The sequence below is a fragment of the Danio aesculapii genome, chromosome 19 (genome assembly GCF_903798145.1).
Source record: "Danio aesculapii chromosome 19, fDanAes4.1, whole genome shotgun sequence".
NCBI lineage: Eukaryota > Metazoa > Chordata > Actinopteri > Cypriniformes > Danionidae > Danio > Danio aesculapii.
The window spans coordinates 2,203,389-2,225,888 of NC_079453.1; the positions used below are offsets into that span (position 1 = coordinate 2,203,389).

A 22,500-nucleotide genomic window follows, 5' to 3' on the forward strand; every position below is an offset into this window, starting at 1 on the left:
TTATTATTATTATTATTATTATTATTATTATTATTATTATTATTATTATTATTATTGTTATTATTTTAAGCCTGGAACAGTGATACAAATTCATTTAAAATGTAAAGTTTTAAATAAAACAATAAACATAAATATTTTAATTATAACTTCAAAAAAAGATGAATATTACTCATTTTCAAATACTAGAATGTTTATTATTATTATTATTATTATCACTATTATTGTTGTTATAATTATTGTTGTTGTTGTTATTATTATTTTTATTGTTGTTGTTGTTATTATTATTATCACTATTATTGTTATTGTTGTTATTATTATTATTATTGTTGTTGTTGTTGTTGTTATTATTATTATTATTATTATTATTTTAAGCCTGGAACAGTGATACAAATTTATTTAAAATGTAAAGTTTTAAATAAAACAATGAACATAAATATTTAAATTATAACTTCAAAAATACTAGAATGTTTATTATTATTGTTATTATTGTTATTATTATTATCATTATTATTATTATTATTGTTGTTGTTGTTGTTGTTGTTGTTGTTATTATTGTTATGATTATTATTATTGTTGTTGTTGTTGTTATGATTATTATTGTTATTATTATCATCACTGTTATTTTGTACTAGTAATAGTATTTTAATTTATGGTAAACATAAATTAACTGTGAAAGTCATGCAAATTAATTTAGAAACATATAGACATTTCTAGAATAAAATACTTATAAAGAATAAAAATAATGCTTTAAATAAATAAATAAATAAATGAATAAATCAATAAATAAATAAATAAATAAAATTAACACATTTCTAAGTTGTACCTGAAAATGTAATGTAAAAGCTACAATTTATTATATATTTAGAGATTACAAATAACAAATAATTATGTGCATTCAAATGAAGAAAAACCACAACAAACCTATTCATGCTAATATTCTAATATTAAATTATATCATGATAAATATAAAAATTAATAAGATCATTTATTATTGTTCTTAATTCATAAATAAAATAAATAAGTATAATAAAGGTTTGTTCAAAAAACATCCATAATTTAATTAATTAGTTTTTTCTCCTCTGCCTTTAAGATTATATAAATGAAAAAACTACCAGTTCATGTCATCATAATCATGAGTAATCTTCCAGTCCCACTATTATATAATACTGGATAATTCTCCCACTATATGAATATAATGCAGGATATTTTCCTAAATGCTTTTGATGGATTTTTTGAGTGTAGAAAGTGAGTATGAGAGGTGAGTGTTTGATGTAGGATCAGCTGTTGATGGCCTGTTGATCTGTGTTTGGCTTCAGATGTTGTTATTGAAGATAGATAGAAGAAGAGATGGAACAAATGATGCTGATGATCTCTAATACACTCTTCAAAACAAAGCTATAAATCTGTGAGCACCTGCTCTTCCACAAACACACTGCCTTACTGCACCAGTCGATTCATGACATTAAGGATTGCAGAAGATTATTCTTTTATAAACTGTTATGCTTAAATACAGGGTGTCTGCAGGCTCTTCAAAAGTATTAAAAGTAGATAAGTCAATTTAGAGAAATTTAGGGCCCTTAAAGAGTATTAAGAAGTCTTAAATGCTATACTACAAGGTATTAAATTATGGGTCATTTGTACACTAATGCTAACGTTGGCCTGAATGTAATCTGTGAATGCCTGTTTCAGTCCAGTCATTTTATTTATTTATTTATTTTATTTTTATGATTGTTGTTGTTGTTATTATTATTATTTATTATCATTTTAGGTATTAAAGTTTATTTTACAATCTTTTATAATCATTTTAATACTCAATAATTAAGAAAATACTGTTAACACTTATAAAATATATATTTTTGTAGAATATAATGTTGTTCATTCGTTCATTCATTTGCTTTTCGGCTTAGTCCCTTTTTTAATCAGGGGTCGCCACAGTGGAATGAACCGCCAACTTATCCAGCATATGTTTTACGCAGCGGATGCCCTTTCAGCTGCAACCCACCACTGGGAAACACCCATACACTGTCATTCACACACATACACTACAGACAATTTAGCCTACCCAATTCACCTATACCGCATGTGTTTGGACTTGTGGGGGAAACCGGAGCACCCGGAGGAAACCCACGCCAACACAGGGAGAACATGCAAACTCCACACAGAAATGCCAACCGAGGCTCGAACCAGAGACCTTCTTGCTGTGAGGCGATTGTGCTACCCACTACGCCACCGTGACACCTAAAAAAAACCTTAGATATGAATAAAAGTGTGTAGTTTGGTGTGTAAGAGCTGCTCATGGAGGTTTATGATCGAAAACTATTTCAGAAAACTGCTTTTCAAATATGTAATTGAAATGTAAAGACAACAATGGATCAAGTTCAACAAAAGAAACTCTTTATTTAGTATATTTTGGTATTTTTATTTATTAGTATATTTATTTTGTCTGTTTTTCTTTCCATCAGACTAAAAAACACTATGAAAAGCCAAAAAAGCCCCCAAATCTCTATATTGTATTCAGTGTTTTTGCCTGCAGCGTCTCATCTTAAAGAGTGCTGTTTTTCTCTCTGTGTGTGTGTGTGTGGATTTTCCGTTTCCTGAGGCCTCAGAGAGTGTTTAATTGACTCTTGAGCAGATCTGACACACAGACGCTCATCCCGCAGGCTAAAGCTGCAGATTTGGAGGAGTGTTTAGCTGTAATATTTCTCTCTGTCAGCTGAAACAATGGCGGACTCTTCATTTGGCACTGAGGGTTTGTGGGAATGGTGTTTCTGAGACGTGTAAACTCTGCTCTGGTGTTTGATTGAGGGAAAGAGGAAATGCTTTTCTCTAAAGGAAAGAAGCAGCAGAGTGTCTGGAATGAGCTTTTCAGACTGCACAACACACACACACACTCTATACTCACTCATATTATCAGTACAGTACATCATACTTCATATCTTCATTCATTTTCCTTCAGCTTAGTCCCTCATTTATCAGGGGTCGCCACAGCGGAATGAACCGCCAACTATTCCAGCATATGTTTTACACAGCGGATGCCCTTCCAGCTGCAACCCATCACTGGGAAACACCCATTCACACACACTCATTCACACACTCATACACTACGGCTAATTTAGTTTATCAATTCCCCTATAGCGCATGTGTTTGGACTGTGGGGAAACCGGAGCACCCGGAGGAAACTTCAGCACTGAAAACTGAACTGACACTGTTTCAATTCACTAAAATCTTCTGTGTGAAGCTGCTTTGACCCAATCTACATTTGTAAAAGCGCTATACAGATAAAGATGAATTGGATTGAATTGAAACCCACACCAACACGGGGAGAACATGTAAACTCCACACAGAAATGCCAACTGACCCAGCAGGGACTTGAACCAGTGGCCTTCTTGCTGTGAGGCCACAGTGCTAACCACTGAGCCACCACATCATACTCTATACTCATATTATTATAAATACAGTACATAATTTATACTCATATTATTATAAAAGCAGTACATGATCTACACTTATTTCATTATAATGGAAATATGGGGAGCATATTGATTTGTAATCTGTTTCACATAATAATTCATACCAAAATATCATAATTTTTATTAGATATGTAATGAAAGTTGTGCTAATTCTAATTTTAGTCCAGCAATTATGTTTTGTTTTTTGCCCTTTTGCTGATGTTCAAATAATATTATAGTTTTCATTCATATTTGAGAGATGTTTTTATTTTATTGTATATTTATTTACATTTTAAAGTTTATTAATAATACTGTTTTTGTAGGAGTATAAATATTTTAGTAAAAATTAGATCTATTCCCTGAAATATTTAGTAAACCTACTGTTTGATTAGACTTGTGCATTGCTTAGACCTTAATCTAGACTACTTTAAAGAGGATTGTTCAATATTTTTTAGGCCTCAGAGTTCTGTTAAAATTGCCCCTATGGTTGGTTTTGTGGTCCAGATCACATTTATTAATGTGTTGGGGTAAGATGCAGACAATTCAGAAGCAGCACTCTGAATGGAAAGTGGAGAGCAGTGCATTGTGGGATGCAGAATTCCACGCAGCTGTGTTTCTGGCAGATTCAGAGGTTGATCTGGCTTTTCCATACACACACACACACACACATTTGCATACTGAACATTACTCTCTTTAAAAGCAGCGTGTGATTGAGACCAGCAGCTCTGTGTGTGTGTGTGTGTGTGTGTGTGTGTGTGTGTTGTGTGTGTGTGTTGTGTTGTGTGTGTGTGCGTCTGTGTGCGTGTGCGTCTGTGTGCGTGTGCGTCTGTGTGTGTCTGTGTGTGTGTGTGTAACCAGAGAGAGCATAGGAAAGCGTGGGCAGAAAGAATTTAGAATTTTTGCATCCCTTTTCTAACACATTAAGGCTCGTACACACCGGGACGCGTATCACTCACGTTTATAGTCAGCGTTTTTCGAGACGTTTTTCTGCATTCAAACCCAGGCGGTTTTTTAATTTTTAAACTTTATTTTCTTTTCTTTATCAGTGTTGAGCAGATTATAGAGTGAACATACAAAATCACCCCCCGACATTAGATGGCGCTTAATAAACTTGCAAGTCAAGAAATGAAACTCCCCATCAAATCCTATTAGCGACTCTCCTCTCCGACTGACATTATTGCAGTTGCGGTTGTCGTACAGCTCTTTGTGCTTCGACACCAATGAAAAAAGCAGCTCCACATTCATCTTACCTCGGTGCATCTTCATCTCCATTAAATGAAAGTGAAACTGGAATCACCTCCACTGTTTTTCGCCTCTAAGTGGCGTTTACTGTTACTTCAGCAGCTCCGGGCACCTGAACAAAAGTGCCAATCTGATTGGTGGAGAATTTTTTTGACTTCAAAAATACAAGCGTGAGGCGTTTCTTTAAAAATGACACTTTTATTTTGCATGTTGGTGTGTGCGATCACATTAGCACCCTTTGTTTCGTCCCGAGGTGTTAAACGTCGACGGAAAACGCGAGCAAAAAGCATCGCGGTGTGAACAGCCTTTATACTTTACAAAATACATTTTTTTGAGGGAGAGATAGAAAACTAGTCAGAACATTATTACAAACCATCAGTGGTGGAAAGAGTACTGAAAAATCATACTTGAGGAAAAAGTACCATTACTTGCCCATTACTTGCCCTAGACCTTTCAGAAGTACTCAAGAGTAGTGAGAAGTGAGTATTGCGGTATAAAAACCTAATGCATTTACATCTAATCTGTGGATGTGTGTAAACGTAACATTCTGTAGTGTATTTAGTTATTGCCCAGCAGGCACACAACGGCATAAAAAGTTAATATTAGGTTAGATTTAGGTTGTGATGTCAGGTGACCAAATTCAGTGTCTACCCAGTGTCTAAGGACAACATTATCTTGATGTCCAATAACGACGTCAAATGACGTTGATATTTGGTTGATTTTAGGTTGTGTTAGAAAGTGACCAATATCCAACGTCGAGCCAACATCTTAAACCAACGTCATACTCACGTCAAAACTGACATTTATTCATCAGGGTTGGCAACCAAAATCCAACGTCTGATTGACGTCTTAGTGGTAACGTCCACACAACGTCAAGCTGTAACATAGACGTTGATATTTGGTTGATTTTAGGTTGGATGTTGAACATTGACATCGACCTAATGTTAGGTTCTGATGTCAACCCGATTTTCATTTCCAAACAAAATGCCACGTCTCCATGACGTTAGGGTACAACGTCAATCTGACGTCATGTTGACGTCTTGTGCCTGCTGGGTGTTTAAAGCCATTTCAGACATCATACAGTAAACATTCGTCTTCTCATCAGTGACATACATCTAAACAGTCTCTGGGTCAATGTGTGTAAAGATTGTGGACATCTTCGTAGACACTTTTAATGCTTCCAAACAGTTTGCTGTAATTATAAATCACCCATGTCTGAGGTCGTTCAGTATGATGAGATTTACCTTCTCTGTGTGATTTGATTGGACAGGAATCACAGCACTGATTCTTCTAATCCCCATAGACAAGAGAAAATAAAGTAGTGACTGCAGGTTGAAGGGAAGTAGTGGAGTAAAAGTACTGATACCGCACTAAACATGTACTCAAGGGAAAGTAAAAGTACTCATTTATTAAACTACTTAAAGAACAATTCCTGAGAAAAACTACTCAATTACAGTCATTTGAGTATTTGTAATGTCTTACTTTACACCACTGCAAACTATCTGAATGAATGAACAATTGTGTATTATATTTTAGTTTTCATGATATTTAAATTAATCAAGTTATACTTTTTTAAATTTGTGTATGTATTTATTGAATTTCTAATAGTTTTGTTTATCTGTGTATGTTCAGTTGAGGTCAGAAATATTCTCCCTCATGTTCAGTTTTAATATTTACATATGTATTCCATAATTTCTGTTCAACAGAGACATTTTATCAACACATTTCTAATGGCTGCTTCTCACTCAGGGCCATTTATGCTAATGAGGGAGAGATGGTCACTAGTGGGCGGGGCTTTCCCCGTCTGATGACACGTACAAAGGGAGAATGTCAATCAAAGTGTTTCTGCAGACTGTTTATATCAAGTGTAATTATAAACAAATAAAATTAATAAATGTTTACCACTAGAAGCTGGAAACACACACTGCTGACACACCACTGTGTTTAAACCCCTTATAAAGGTGGTTTTCGCATAATTGGTGCCCTTTAAAATTCATTAAGTTATTTGTTAGTTTGTAAAAAGCAAATTTTGCTCTGATTCTTGCCCCTATTTAAGCTCTAAAAGTCAAATTGGAACCAACTGAAACTCCACCCTTCATTTCTGAGAGAGAGAAAGAGTCAGAGAGAGAGAGAGAGTCATGGGAAGGAGTCAGAGAGAAGAAAACCGAGTTTATCAGTCTGACAGCAGCAGCAGAAGGAAAGAGCAGACACACACTCATGGACACACACACCAAGCGCTCTATCCTGGGACGCTCTAAATACAGGATGCATCTCTTCAAGTTCTGCTTTGGAAAGACGGTAACTGAGCTTGTTTAGAGAGGGATGGGTTTGTTTCTAGGTGTTCATCATGAAGGTCTCTGTTGTCGAGCTGTTTTTGATGCCTTGTGCAGCAGTAACTCACTGCAGGATTTGCTGCGATGTTGAGTTTGTGTGGGTTTTTTGGCAAGTTGTGAAGTTTGTTGCTGCTTTTTTTGTGGTTTGTGAAGTCGTGAGAGATCTGCCAATACAGAAAGAGCCTTTTTTATTTATATACATGGAAAATAATGCAAGTAAATGTTGTCTTTAAAAGTTCTGAGCATTTTTACAATGAAAAGAGAACAAAATGACAAGAACTTGAAATAAATTATTATGTTTATGTGTGAAAACTTTGACAATTTAATATGAAGTTTCAGAAAAGTCATGAAAAATAGTCCAGCATTAAAGCAAGCAATTAAAAAACACATTTAGTTTACATTATAAATGTAGTTAATAAAAAAAATTAAACTCTTACTGATGTTTATTTATAATAATGTTTTTGTAATTATAATTTATTTTCTGTGTGTAACTTTTTAACATTGCACTTTTTTTAAAAGCCTGGAAAATATCTAAAGAGAAACAAATGCTACTTACATTATATTTATAATAATAATATAATATAATATTAACTTTATATAAACTTAATATTACTATAAATATAAAATTACTATAAAACTTGTGTTTAAGTGACAACTGACTCCTTATAAGATTCATTTCTATGCACAATTAAAAAAAATACTATAAAAAAATATATATATATATATATATATATTACTGTAAATTAAATTATTGTTATTATTGTTGTTATTATTATTACTATTTAAAATTATTGTTATTTTAATCCTGTAATCAATCACAATTTTGAGTAGAAAATCATCAAAGTTCAAAATCATCATTTGAGTGTTGTGGGATTGTTTATGCTTGAGGAATGATGATGATGATGATGATGATGATGTAATCAGCTGAAGGTTTCTCTCATATATCTATGACTGAGTGTTTTCCGGGAGCGCTGCTTTGTTTATGTGAGCTCTGGCTTGTGTTTGTCCAGAAGCCGGAGTCCAGGAACTCTCGCAGCAGCATCGACCGTGAGGACGCCGCTCTGCAGACCCCGGTGAGTTCCCAGCATGCCCTGCATGTGCCTGTGTGTGTATGTCTGTGCTCAGGGAAATTCACCCGAGCTGTTTCTCACTTCCTGTCAGAGTCTCACATTTAAAACCACAACCTTCAACACTCTTCAAAAAGTTTCCTCCCATTTTATATTAGGTGGCCTTAACTGCAATGCGCTTCCACTGAAATTAACCCTGTATATGCATGTTGTTACATTGTACTTATGATTAATCAATACATTCATGTATCTGCATCTGTAATTAATCTGTGTAATTACATCTTTAATTACACTGTCGACCATCTCTTGCACCTTAACCTGACCACTCAAACCTGCCTATATATTACCTTAAGAGCACCCCCAGTGTTCTGCAATACATTATGAACTCAGTAAGTCCATGGTATTTACTTTTTGATGCAAGTACATAGTAGTAAAGGCCACTTAATATAAAGTTTTAAAATGCACACGTTTTGATATGGTTACGCTCTGTTTTCACAATCCTTCACAGTTTTTATACGCAGATTTATACATTTTATAGTTGTTCGATATGTCTTGGTCACGCTTTACAATACGGTCCCATTAGTTAATAATAATAATAATAATAATATTAATAATAGTAATAATAATATTAATAATTTGTTACATTTTATAGCTTATTTCTTAACACACTTGAATTGAATTTTATTTATTTTATTAGGATTAACCCTATAGATGGATCTTATTTTCGAGGGGATGACATAGTGTATCGCAATATCACATTATTGTATTAAATTATTATATTATTAACATTAATCACAAAAAATTACAGAAGATCCACGAAACAACAAAACACAAACATTAACAGAAGACAGAAAAAAGCGTCACAGGATTATCAGAGAAAAAATAAATAAACATAATAACTGTGATTTTAAACTGTGCATTCAGAAGTTAATAACCAAACATGTCTTTATAAAAGTGCACAGTGTCTTTTTTTTAAGGTTTGCTTTAAACTATTAATCAGTAAAATCACTTTATCTGAACCTCTGCACTTAACCGTCAACATCACTCGTCCGCCATGTTTGTAGTTTTTAAACACTGTTTACCTGTGTTTGTAGTTCTATTCAAATTCAAACCCCATGCACAATGTTATGTGGATGATTTTAACGATTAGCATGTATACTTCACTGGTCAATTTAAGAATTTGCTTCCAATGTAATCATGAAGTAATTTAATGTAGTTTATAATAAGTACTATTGTAATTTCTGTCTTGTTTAATAACCATATAGACAATTATGTGCTATTCATCATTAATTCGTTTGTCTGATTGTCTGATTTTGATCTGTTCTGACAACAAATAACATTTAAATAACATTAGGCTTGACTCCCAATGCAGTTGAATAGTTGATCTGTAACAAACACCTTTATAATTAGTGTTGTATTGATTATTTAGCCACAATTAGCCGACAATTATGTACAATAAAATGATTCCTGCGTTTAGTTTTTGATGTGTTTAGCTTAGTGTTGATGGAGATCTTTAACATTTTTCATAGTAAAACACTAAAACACACTCGTGTCAATGTAGCCTGAGAGTCTGAGAGGAGATATAGCGGAGCGAGGGTAAATTACAGAGGCATTCTGGGTGTTTTTGTGAGTCAGAAGTGCCATCCTGATCTCTGACTGATCTAATGAGTGAAAAACAAGCTTCATCACTTCAGACGGTCTATGATATACAGCTGTAATTACACACACACACACACACACACACACACACACACACACACACACACACACACACACACACACTAGACTCAATGGGTGAATCTTTTTTGGATTTGGGCTTGAAATATGCCTAGCTCTCCCACAAGCTACCCACAATTCCACAGGGCCCTGGTGGGCAGCAGGAAGTCAGTCTGCAGGAAAACCAGCAGGAGCTTTTTTAACACTTACTGTATGTCTGTGATTGTGTTTTCTTTCAGATGGGGAAGCAGCACGTTTACCAGCCCGTCGGCAAAACCGGTATGAACAATCTCAGATCTACACGACTGGATACATACAACACATGTGGGAAAATGAATTAAACAAATAATAAGCTTGTGGACTGATGTGACACAAGTTCCTTCAGTTATTTACTGTTTTGCAATCATTTACACCAGGCTTTATCATGAAAAATAAGACAGAATTATTTAATAAGACAGAAAATACTGTCAAAAGCACAACCTTCAACACTTAATCCACTAATTACTTGGGGAATAATCCCGGAAAATCCTGATTTTTGGAAAGCCATGGATATTTATGAGATCTTTATTAGTTTTGATTTGAATTAATCTAATACAAAATCCAATAATACAACAAATATAATATTAAAGTAAATAAAGTACTGTGTTTTGTTCATCTAAACCTGTAATTCAGGATTGATATTGCTAGAAAAGTGTGGATCTTGTAGTGGAATGTAGTTTGTCAACTGGCTTTAAGATATTGTTATGCATAACATTAATAACTCATGTTATATTTATGTGATAATGCAGTAATTATTGTAAAAGCTCAATTTTACCTAAAATATTAATCTCATTTATAATTAAAAAACTTCAGTCATTTTCTGGACATTTTAAATATCTGGTGTGTAAATACAGATTTAAAATATTTCTGTTCATTCAATTTCCATATTGATTTTGTCTGAAAGGTAAATACTATATTATAATGGCATTGCTTACAGCAGTGTTTCCCAACCCTGTTCCTGGAGGCACACCAACAGTACATATTTTGGATGTCTCCCTTTTCTGACCCATTGACTTCAGGTGTTGGAGTCTCTTCTGATGTTATGATAAGATGATTCAGGTGTGTTTGATTAGGGAGAGGTTGAAAATGTGGACTGTTGGTGTGCCTTCAGGAACAGGGTTGGGAAACACTGTCTTACAGAATATAGGCATTCTTCTATAGTTAGTTTGTGTTCAATAACATATTAATGTGCTAAAGAATTATTCTGCTTTTGCTTTGGAAAAAAAATGCACCAAAGATTCTTTAAATCCTTTCAAATATAAAACTAATTCTGCAATTCTCACTAAAACACAAGTTACTATTATCTTCTATTCATATTATTATTAATGTAAATATAATATAAGTAACGTTTCTTTCACTTTAGACATTTCACAGGCTTTAAAAAATGCAATGTTAAAATTTGCACAAAAACAACAAAGAATTTAAAACTGCTTTGCACTTTTTATTTTGCTCTTTGCTAACACTTTTTGTCTTTGACCCTTATAACAGTGTTTCCCAGCCCTGTTCCTGAAGGCACACCAACAGTCCACATTTTCAACCTCTCCCTAATCAAACACACCTGAATCATCTTATCATAACATCAGAAGAGACTCCAACACCTGAAGTTAATGGGTCAGAAAAGGGAGACATCCAAAATATGTACTGTTGGTGTGCCTCCAGGAACAGGGTTGGGAAACACTGCCTTATAACATACATAAGAAAAATACATAACTATGATAGCATGTCAATAGCAGTATGACAGCATGCTGTGCAATGTTTCTTGACAACTGTAAATTTATTTGCCATTATAACAATAATTATAAAGCTTCATTTAAAAAAAACACATCAGTCTGAAAACAGCGGTTTGCTTTTTTGCAGGACAGTTTTATTGTACCAGTCGACACCATGTTGCACCAGTATATCTGTGGCAATATCCAAAAATACCTTGTATTAGTAAAAATAAGACTTTATTATGTAAAGATCAATTTCATGAAGATATTTTGTACATTTCCTACTGTAAATATATTAAAACTCAATGTTTGATTAGTAATATGCATTGCTAAGAGCTTCGTTTAGACTACTTTATATGGGATTTTCTTTTATTTTAAAACCTCAGAGTCAAATCATTGTATCTCAGCCAAATGTTGTCCTAACATCAATGCTAAAATGTATTTATTCAGCTTTCATGTGATGCATAATTCTCAAATTAAAAAAGGATCACATATAACTGGATATGTGGTCCAGAATCACATCTCCATTGTGCTTCGGTGCGTTCATATAGAATGTGTGCTTATACATTCATTCATTCACATTCACATTGTCGCCACAGCGGAATGAACCACCGACTATTCCAGCATATGTTATACGCAGCAGATGCCCTTCCAGCCGCAACCCTGAGAAATGGGGAAATCTGGGAAATTGATGCATTATGTAATGAATAATCAGCAGATTGTTGTTTAATTGTGTGGATTAACACTGATCTTCTTCATGTGCTGCAGATCTTGTGGCTCCTCCAAAGAAGCCTCCTCGTCCCGGAGCTCCAGCTCACCTGACTAACCTGAGCCCGGCCGACAGCTATAATGAGGGTGTCAAGGTACCAAACACACACACATAACTAACTAACACCCATCAAGCATGATGATAACGAGTTCTGAAGAGCCGCATGCTGATTGGCTGATGTATCCTGCATGCTGCTCTCATCCACCAAACATCCTCCAGTTTCCCGCTCAAACGCCCACATGTAGAGTTCACACACAGTTGATCTCCGTCAGCAGAAAACACTCAACGTTCAGCCAAACCTCAGAGAGAAAACACTCAGAGGAGCCGCGCTTGTGGGAAAATCCACGTCCATCTTGAGCTTGAAAACCTTCTGGAACAGCAGAGGAAGAGAAAGAAGTTCCATTTGAATGTTGAGAAGATTTATTAAGTCGTTTAAAGTGGCAGCACTTAGATTTTTCTGTATATTAAAGTGTGAAGTTGCACAGGGAATAGCCAACAATACATTGTCAAAATGATAGATTATTACTTCATCAAAAATGATTAGAATATTAAGTAAATATCCAGATCTATGAAGACCATTTGAGAATTTCCCACCTAGCAATATCTAGTTTTTGGTTTGTAATATGCAATTTTAATACATTTTAAAGGCAATTCTATCAATATTTGGCCAATATACAACTAGTATAACAAAACAAACATCAACAAAAGCTTATTTATTCAGCTTTCAGATCATATATAAACCTTTTTTTCCATTTTTTTCCAAGCTAAATTAAAAAATTGAATGAAAAATTAGTTGAAAGTGAATAATTTAAGGGCACCTATTATACAAAATTAACTCTTACATATTGTTTGGACATAAACATGTGTTGGCAGTGTGTGTACAGATCCACGCTATAATAAAGATCCACCCATTTTAATCGTTTTAATCCTCATAAGTCATAATCAGTGTCTCAGAACAAGTCGTTTGCAGAATCTCTATGTTATGACATCACATTTCACAAGCCCCACCCATGACTGTTGATGGACACATTGTATAATGTATTAGCCTTGAAGTGAATTGAATAAACTAAATTGGCCGTAGTGTATGTGTGTGAATGAGTGTATATGGGTGTTTCCCAGTACTGGGTTGCAGCTGGAAGGGCATCTGCTGTGTAAAACATATGCTGGAATGGTTCATTCCGTCGTGGCGACCTCTGTTAAATAAAGGGACTAAGCCGAAGGTGAATGAATGAAGGAATGAATTAGCCTAGAACCTACCCTGGGCAGGACACAAAAATGTTAATTGTGGGCAGGACATAATTAATAGACCGTGTTAAAGAGACACGCCCATTACTGCTGAGGAAAAACTTGCCAGTAACTAAATAAATGTAAACCATTAGTCATATTTATTTCCTGATATCTAGTTCTCTAATGCAGAGAAAATCAAAACTCATCTCATTTGCATTTAAAAAGACACACATGAGAACAGCTTGTTGCGTAATGTAATCTATTTACTGCACTGTTATATTATATTATTATTATCATATTATTGTAATCACCGTATATGGTCAGTAGGGGATTTTTGTGGGTGGAGTTTCATTGTCTAAATTGTGAGGTCGTTTTTATCTGCGCAATTGTGACATCAAAGCAAAGGTGTCAAAACTCCACCCTGTTCTGAAGGGGGCGGGGAATAGAAGCTCATTTACATTTAAAGACACACACAAACAGCTTGTTTTTTTACTTGCACCCCAAAATTAGCATTTTCAACATGGTATAATAATTAATCTGTATGGTATTTTGAGCTGTTAGAGGAACACCAAAGATTGATATCATTTTGTGAAAAGAGATTTAAGAGTTTCTCTTATTTCAGCTTTGTTTAGCATGTAATGAATAAGTAATGAAGCTGTTTGTAGTTTTATAGGAACTATTAGTTGAGAGCCACAGTGCCACACACACGCACACGCACACACACACACACACACACACACACACACACACACACACACACACACACACACACACACACGACTACGCCAAGAATTTTTTTGGAGAAAGCGTGTTTATTTTTGCCCTGTTGCTCTTGCATAAGAGCTGAGCTTAGCCTGGCTCAATGTTTTTGGTTTTCCTGTTTTCTTAACCTTCAGCTGATTCTCATGAGAAGCCCTTGAATATTCAGCTGGATTAAAGAGAGAGGAAAACACTCCAGTCGTTTCTCAGAACAAACACTCGAGAATCTGTTTTCTCTGAATATAGAGAGAGAAGAGCGTTCACTGGGACTCACACACGACCTGTGGTTCATCTGTTTACATGGCAGGTGAAGCGAGTCAGATAGCAAATATTCCTTAATCATTTCTTAGACTTTTGTTTTATTATAGTTCACTGAAGAAAAGAATAATAAAGATGATCTTCATTTATTGTTTAATTTAATATTAATAAAGTTTTATACATCTGCATTTAATCAAAAGGAAGATTTCTCATTTTTATTTAGCTTGACTTGTACTAAAATTACTCGAATAAAAACAGAAAAATATATAATATAATATTTTAACTTTAATTAAAAAAGATATAAACCTGAAATAAAAGATAATATTAATTAATAAAAGTATATTAATAAAAGGGCACTTGGATAAATGTTTAGGTTTATTTAGCATATAATGAAACCGTTGTGTTTCATGTTTTAATGTTTTTAGGAAATATTAGTCGTCACAATACTCCACACTATAGGAAATTTAAGAAATGAAGTTATTCATGTTAAAAATAAGATCTATAATATCACTCATTCTCCTTCAGCTTGGTCCCTTTATTAATCAGGGGTCGCCACAGCGGAATGAACCGCCAACTATTCCAGCATATGTTTTGCACAGCGGATGCCCTTCATGCTGCAACTCAGTACTGGGAAACACCCATACACACTCATTCACATACACACACACACACACACACACACAGTCATACACTATGGCCAATTTAGGTTATCAATTCCCCAATAGCGCATGTGTTTGGACTGTGGGAAACCAGAGCACCCGGAGGAAACCCACACCAACACGGCAAACTCCAGAGGAAATGCCAACTGACCCAGCCGGGACTCAAACCACTCACCTTCTTACTGTGAGGCGACAGTGCTAACCACTGAGCCACCGTGTCGCCCCAGAACTCTAATAGTCAGTGATATGAAAATAAGCTCTCCATCACTCCACTGTTCTTTTTCTCCGTCTCTTATGTAAGAGCTCATATTTCTTTCTCTTTTCCTCCTGGAGTTGTTCTTCTGGTGGATTCTTGTGCAAATCCTGAAGCTTTGAAGATTCCAGAGTATAAAGTCTGATCAGACAGGAGGCTGAAGGCATCAAGCAGGAGCTCTGCTGTGTGTTTCTCTTGGATGTGGACTGTGTTTTGAGCTGAAATATCTTACACACACACACACACACACACACACACACACACACACACACACACATCTCTCTGTGCATGAGTTTATGAGTTTGCTTTTGTTTGCATTAATGATGTTGTGTTGTGTTTCTGCATCCCGCTCTTTCCTCTGCACGCTCTCCTGCTTTATGCTGCACTGTTGCACGTAGCCCTGGAGGGTAAGACCCGTGTGTGTGTGCGTGTGTGTGTGTGTTAGGATTGAACAACATATTTCATCGATATCACCATGTGTGTATCTGGAATAGTCTCATTTTAGGATTAAATGATTTATTAAAGATTAAAAAGATGAAGATGTTATTAAACTTTATTTTAATATTATTGTACACAATGATTGACATGATAATAACCGAGTCATTTTACACTTGATTCCTCAATCTCTTTATTTGAATACTAGTTGACTCTCCAGAAAACCAGAAAGCACTGCTTATGTTTGCTCTGTCATATTTATATATGCCTGTAATTTATTATAATTTATGCAGATGCATTGCATAGAAAAAGACGTGGTCATCCCAGTCGAGATCTTTCCAAGAGCTGCTCAAATCATCTGCTGGATGTATATTCATATGGCAGTATAGACCGTTTCAGTGTGCTCGTGTGATTGGCCCATGAACATCTCCTGCTTGTTGTCAAACTATTTCATATCTGTAGCAAGAGGCCATTCAGTCATATTAGACCAGCTATCATAACGTTATTTATCAACATGTGGGACTTTTTGGATTCTCAGAAGCTATGGAGATGTCAAACGTTAGGACCATTATTGTTTACATCCCTCAAAATGCTCTATAGTAAATGGCAATGGCAGATTTTTCTGACGTGTGTGTGTGTGTGTGTGTGTGTGTGTGTGTGTGTGTTTCTGATGTAAAGCTGCTGCCACCTGCTGTCATAATGATGTACTGCTGTGTGTGTGTGTGTTCAGCTTCAGCCTCAGGAGATCAGTCCTCCTCCGACAGCCAATCTGGACCGCTCGAATGATAAAGTGTATGAGAATGTGACGGGGCTGGTGAAGGCCGTGATCGAGATGTCCAGCCGCATTCAGCCCGCGCCGCCTGAGGAGTACGTGCCCATGGTCAAGGTGAGCTGCACGGCATCATGGGAGAACATCTACTGTCTGAAGCTGTCTGCTAATACTCTTTAAAGCAATATAATGAGATAATGAAACATGCATAAGGTTATGATACACACTTGATAATACTGTCAATGAAACCGCTAATATAATATAATATACTAATATAATAATCTGAATAACAGAATAATCTTAACAGCAGCAAAAGATCAAGACTTCATTGGTGATTCATTTAACATGCACATCCTAACATGTAATAATTAAATTATAATAATTAATCTGAAGGGTTGTAATGATGTAATGACTAATAATTAAATTATAATAATTAATCTGAAGCGTTGTAATGATGTAATGACTAATAATTAAATTATAATAATTAATCTGAAGCGTTGTAATGATGTAATGACTAATAATTAAATTATAATAATTAATCTGAAGCGTCGGAATGATGTAATGACTAATAATTAAATTATAATAATTATTCTGAAGCATCGGAATGATGTAATGACTAATAATTAAATTATAATAATTAATCTGAAGCGTTGTAATGATGTAATGACTAATAATTAAATTATAATAACTAATCTGAAGCGTTGTAATGATGTAATGACTAATAATTAAATGATAATAATTAATCTGAAGCGTTGTAATGATGTAATGACTAATAATTAAATGATAATAATTAATCTGAAGCGTTGTAATGATGTAATGACTAATAATTAAATTATAATAATTAATCTGAAGCGTCGGAATGATGTAATGACTAATAATTAAATCATAATAATTAATCTGAAGCGTCGGAATGATGTAATGACTAATAATTAAATCATAATAATTAATCTGAAGCGTTGTAATGATGTAATGACTAATAATTAGGCCCACACTGAATCTGAGCACACAGAATTCCACAGATGTTTAGTCCATCATTAATTCTGGTTATTTACTGGTGTAAATGTGTGTAAATTTATAGTTATTCTGTTTTTTTTTTATTAATTACAGTAATATTTTTGACTAATATGAAAATGTTCATCTGATTTATGTACAATACAGTTTGCACCAGTGGTGTAGTCGGGGCTATACGCACGTATACTCCGTATGCCTACTTTTTTCCACGAGCTGTTTGTGTATTATGACGTCTGAGGATCAATAATTGCGTATACCCTCAGTATACTCACTTGTGTTGCTGATTAGACTTCCTTAATTTACGTGTGTTCGCATCCCCTTTAACTGTATACCAAATGTTTTTTAACTCTCATCTTAATTTGTTTTTCGAAGTCAACTGAATGATGTCTCTCTGAAACGTTCAGGTGAAATTATAATACAGCATGGCGGGTTGGGTGGGTAATAGTACACCTTTTTTTAGGACCACACCACTGGTTTGTACAGTAATATCTTCTGTCTTTTATTAGAGATATTATATGTGAGATTTGCTTTGTTTAGCAAATAAGTGAATCTAATTGGATTTGCTTTGTAAATATTACATAAAAAGTTAGAAGTTCTTATTTTTTAGTTCATATATGAAGTTTTTAGTAACGATACTCCGAAAATAATTCTGCAGAAATCCGCAATTTTTAACTAAATTCTGCGCAGAAATAGCAAAAAACGTCCGCAGATTCTGTCTGGCCCTGTAAGTCATTAAAATCAGGTCAAAATATGTGAATTTAATGAATTAAATAGTTAATATCTGATCAAATTCAGGGTTTTTTCTAATACTAACATACTAAAGTCACTGTTGATTTTAATGCATTAACTAATGTTTACTAATGAGACTTGATTATACTTTAATATATAGTCAAAGTCAGCTTTATTGTCAATTCAGCCACATGTACAAGACATATAGAGAATCGAAATTGCTTACTCTCAGACCCAAGGTGCTTAACATTAATATAAAATATATATATAAAAAATAGTAGAGTTTAAGAAAAAGAAAGGGGAAAAAAAAGGGTTAGGGTATATATAGAACTTGTGTATTCTTTACATTTATGATCACACTATTGTTGTGTGATAATTAATTTCATCTGATTATTGACTTCATTCATAGAATTTCAGATTTATTTTATACTGTAGTTTAATTTCTGAATTGCACAAAATGAAACCTTATTCTGTATTTATCCAGCAAATGTTTGTTTTCTATTGGACTCTGTGATTTATTTTTTAATTATTGTTATTTTGTAATAATTATTATTGTGAATGTATCATCAGACTATTTCTGCTTCAGTAAATATGCAGCACAATATAATAATTCATCTGAAGTGTTGTAATGTTGTCATACAAGGTGATTTAGTTTTATTGTACTTATTTCTGAGACAATCTGACTGTTTTTCTTAATTAAAGATGCAGAATAGGATAATTAATTTTAAAACAATTAAATGTATTTTTTCTTTACATTTATGATCACGTCTGTTTAATAGAGCGTGCTGTTTGTACTTTTTTTTTTGCAGTTTAGGTCAGTATTGTGTGTGGTATATCACGATAAACACTCAATCACAGCAATTAATCACAACAACAATATCTGATTCAGTCATAGTCTGAAATATGGTGTGTGTGTGTGTGCGCGCGTGTGTAATGTGTGCGTAATGCTTGTGTTCTGTCAGGATGTTGGTCTGGCTCTCAGGACTCTGCTGGCGACGGTGGATGAGACTATACCTGTGTTACCAGCACACACACACAGAGAGGTCAGAACACACACAAGATTTACTGCTTTATTCATACATATTACAGCCTACATGGAGTTCACACACACACATGCTTACTGCAGTATTTGCTTTTGCTGTTGGAAATATCAGACATTACAGTATTTCTGTGATGTATATTGCGATGTGAACACGATTTCACCTGATGATTTAATTGTATTTTATATATGATAGTGTTATTATGCTGTGCTTCTGTTTTAGGTGGGACTTTTTAACATTCTGTAAGGGGTCTACAGATGAAAAATAGCCATTCATGGCTAATTCTGGCACATTTTACAGTAATGTTTATTAACGTGCATTGACCCTGTAAACAAATAAACTAAAACTAAATTATTTAACCGGTTTATTTAGATTGATTGGGGGGATTTTGTAGAATCGTGAATCTCAAATAATATATAACAAATAAATTACAAGCATAGATAAATAAAGTATAGTAAAGGTAAAAGATAGTGAATGATAGTTTTCAGGTATTCACTATTCAGCTACAGATATTGAATAATCAACACTGCATAGTCTTCATTGTATATTATTTACTCTTTATTAAGTTATCTTGATTAATACATCATTATTAAAGAATGACCTGTGGCCGGATGTTACACTCTGAAATGTTCACAGTCACAGGCCTTAAAGGGACAGTTCACTCAGATTCAAATGTTCTCACTATTAACTCACACTTCACTTGTTTTAATACTATAGTACTATAGTTTAACACTATAGCTGAATACTATAGAGTTATTAAATGATCTTCTGTTTGTGTTCAATGAAAAGAATGTTTGAACAAGTGAATGGTGTGATGAAAGATGGTAATTTTTTGCTGATCTCTTTAAAATTGCATGCAGATAATAAACTTTTACTCCATTATGATTTAAACTATAATCCCAACATTGCTTATCCTGTGATGTGACTATTGTGGATGCACACACACTGCAGTATCAGTGCTGGAATGATATATTGTGCAGCCCTAACTTTAATATAGGTTAGTTGTCTTTACTTATGTTCTGTTCTTGGCCAAAAACTTGCTCTGACATAGTTAGTGCTGCGTAAGCATGATCAAAATCAGTTTTACAGAGATATAGAAACTGATTTAATCTAAATAGATTGTTGTGTGTTCTATTATATGCTGTAATAAAATTGAACGTCTTTGTTTTTATTATTATTCACCATGTATATGTAGACATTACATCATGAAAATGTTCTGGAATAGTAAATTTACACCTGTTTAGAATTGTTTTAGTGTGTATCTTAGTTGTTGTTTTCATTATAAACATGCTGTGATTGTCAGTCATTGCAGTTCTGCGGTGTGTGTTTCTCAGATTGAGATGGCGCAGAAGCTGCTGAACTCTGACCTGGCGGAGCTGATCAGTAAGATGCGTCTGGCTCAGCAGTACATGTTGACCAGCCTCCAGCAGGACTACAAGAAGCAGATGCTGACGGCGGCTCACGCGCTCGCTGTGGATGCCAAAAACCTGCTGGACGTCATCGACCAGGCCCGACTCAAGATGAGCCACCGCACACACTGACACTCCACGCTGGCTGGATCATCATGGAGGAACATCGCTCTTAAAGAGACACTTCACCCAAACATCGGCTCAGTGTGAGTTGAAGAATGCTGGAAACTGGTTGCCATTACCTCTCATTCTAATCCAAGATTACTGTGCAAAACTGGAATATTGCATGAAGACATTAGTGAATAAAGCAGCTTTAAATCCACTGAGAAACACGAGGAAAATCATCACTTCCTGATAGACTTGCACAAATAGCAGTCAGAGAAGGGTAGTGTGATGCGCCACTGTGGTGTTTCTTTAATGAGTGAGTTGCACCTCAGAAGACAAGATGTCATGAAGTGAATGCGGTGGCTTTTGGAGGCATGAGACGCTCTTTAGGAGAGCAGACCGTTCTGGAGGGATTAATAATAGAAGAATAATACTGTAGCACAGTGATGATGGACTGACGGAGGCCTTTAACAATCAGCAGAACACTTGAGAACGGCAAAGACCCTCAAACACCCATTTATATGTGAGAAATCACATCACTTTCATGATACACATGGAGTTTATTCACTAAATATGTTTCCATGCATTTTCCCCCTTATATAGGACAAGTTTTGCTTGTTTTTTTTATGCAATATTCCAAAATGCACACTGTTATGTGGCTTTATTTTAACATGTTAATCAGGTTTCAGCTAAATTTTACACGTTTAACTCAAGTCAGTTTGATTGATGCAAGGTGGGACGTCTAGAAAAGTGCAAGATCTTTGTACAATGGAGATGAATGGAAGCTGCTTGCTTCCACTGTGGAAATAATATTCTATGGTAGTCAATGGCAACCAGCTTCAAAGGCTCTTCAAAATGGATGAAAGAAAGTCATGCAGGTTCCGAACACTGATGTTGGTGTGAACTGCCCCTTTAAGAGACTCTTCAGGATGTGCTGGACTCTTGTGCTTGTTTTATAAATGTTTGCAGCATCACATTGAGTTGAGTTATCCAGAAATGAAGTTGGTCTCATACTCAATTCCTGGAGGGCCTCAGCTCTGCATAGTTTACTCCAACTCACACCTGCTTAGTCTTGAAGACCTTGATTAGGGTTGGAGCAAAACTGCAGAGCTGCAGCCCTCCAGGAATCCAGTTTGAGACTCATGTCTTACTCAAACCTGCAACTGGAAGATTCTCCAATAACCCAAAGGCTCATCAACAGACTAGGTGCTGATCTTCAGTTTTTAGGGCTTTCGTCCTGAAATCTTCCTCTGGAGTTGGCTCAGGACTCATGTACAGACTCTCAAGCCAAATCACAGTCATATTGAAGATATTTTTTAAATGAAATCACAGTTATTGTATGAAGAGGGAAGCGCTGGCGTGAGCTGATTATTCCTCCGGGACAGAAGTCAATATAGTCACATATCAGGCACTTGAAGCACATCTTGGTAAATGGTTCTAATCAGAGCTGCCTTCTCATTTCATCAACCCTTTTTCCTCTGTAAAGTTATTTTTTACCACACTAAGGGTGTACGGAGCCCTG

The 22,500-nt window shown here is 34.9% G+C and overlaps 1 protein-coding gene across 13 annotated transcripts in view; it reads left to right on the forward strand.

Moving 5' to 3' along the window:
- Positions 1-22,500, forward strand: part of ptk2aa (protein tyrosine kinase 2aa) — a 143,770-nt gene that overhangs the window by 121,142 nt on the left and 128 nt on the right. For 12 of the 13 annotated variants that reach the window (XM_056479579.1, XM_056479572.1, XM_056479574.1 and 9 more), the window contains 6 exons: positions 8,035-8,097; positions 10,047-10,086; positions 12,324-12,418; positions 16,646-16,801; positions 19,387-19,467; positions 20,799-22,500. The exon at positions 20,799-22,500 is cut by the window's right edge and continues 128 nt beyond it. In XM_056479579.1, the coding sequence (XP_056335554.1) occupies positions 8,035-8,097; positions 10,047-10,086; positions 12,324-12,418; positions 16,646-16,801; positions 19,387-19,467; positions 20,799-21,005 (642 nt within the window). In that variant the 3' untranslated portion in view covers positions 21,006-22,500. The remainder of the gene's footprint in view (positions 1-8,034; positions 8,098-10,046; positions 10,087-12,323; positions 12,419-16,645; positions 16,802-19,386; positions 19,468-20,798) is intronic. The other variant, XM_056479573.1, reaches the window with a different exon arrangement.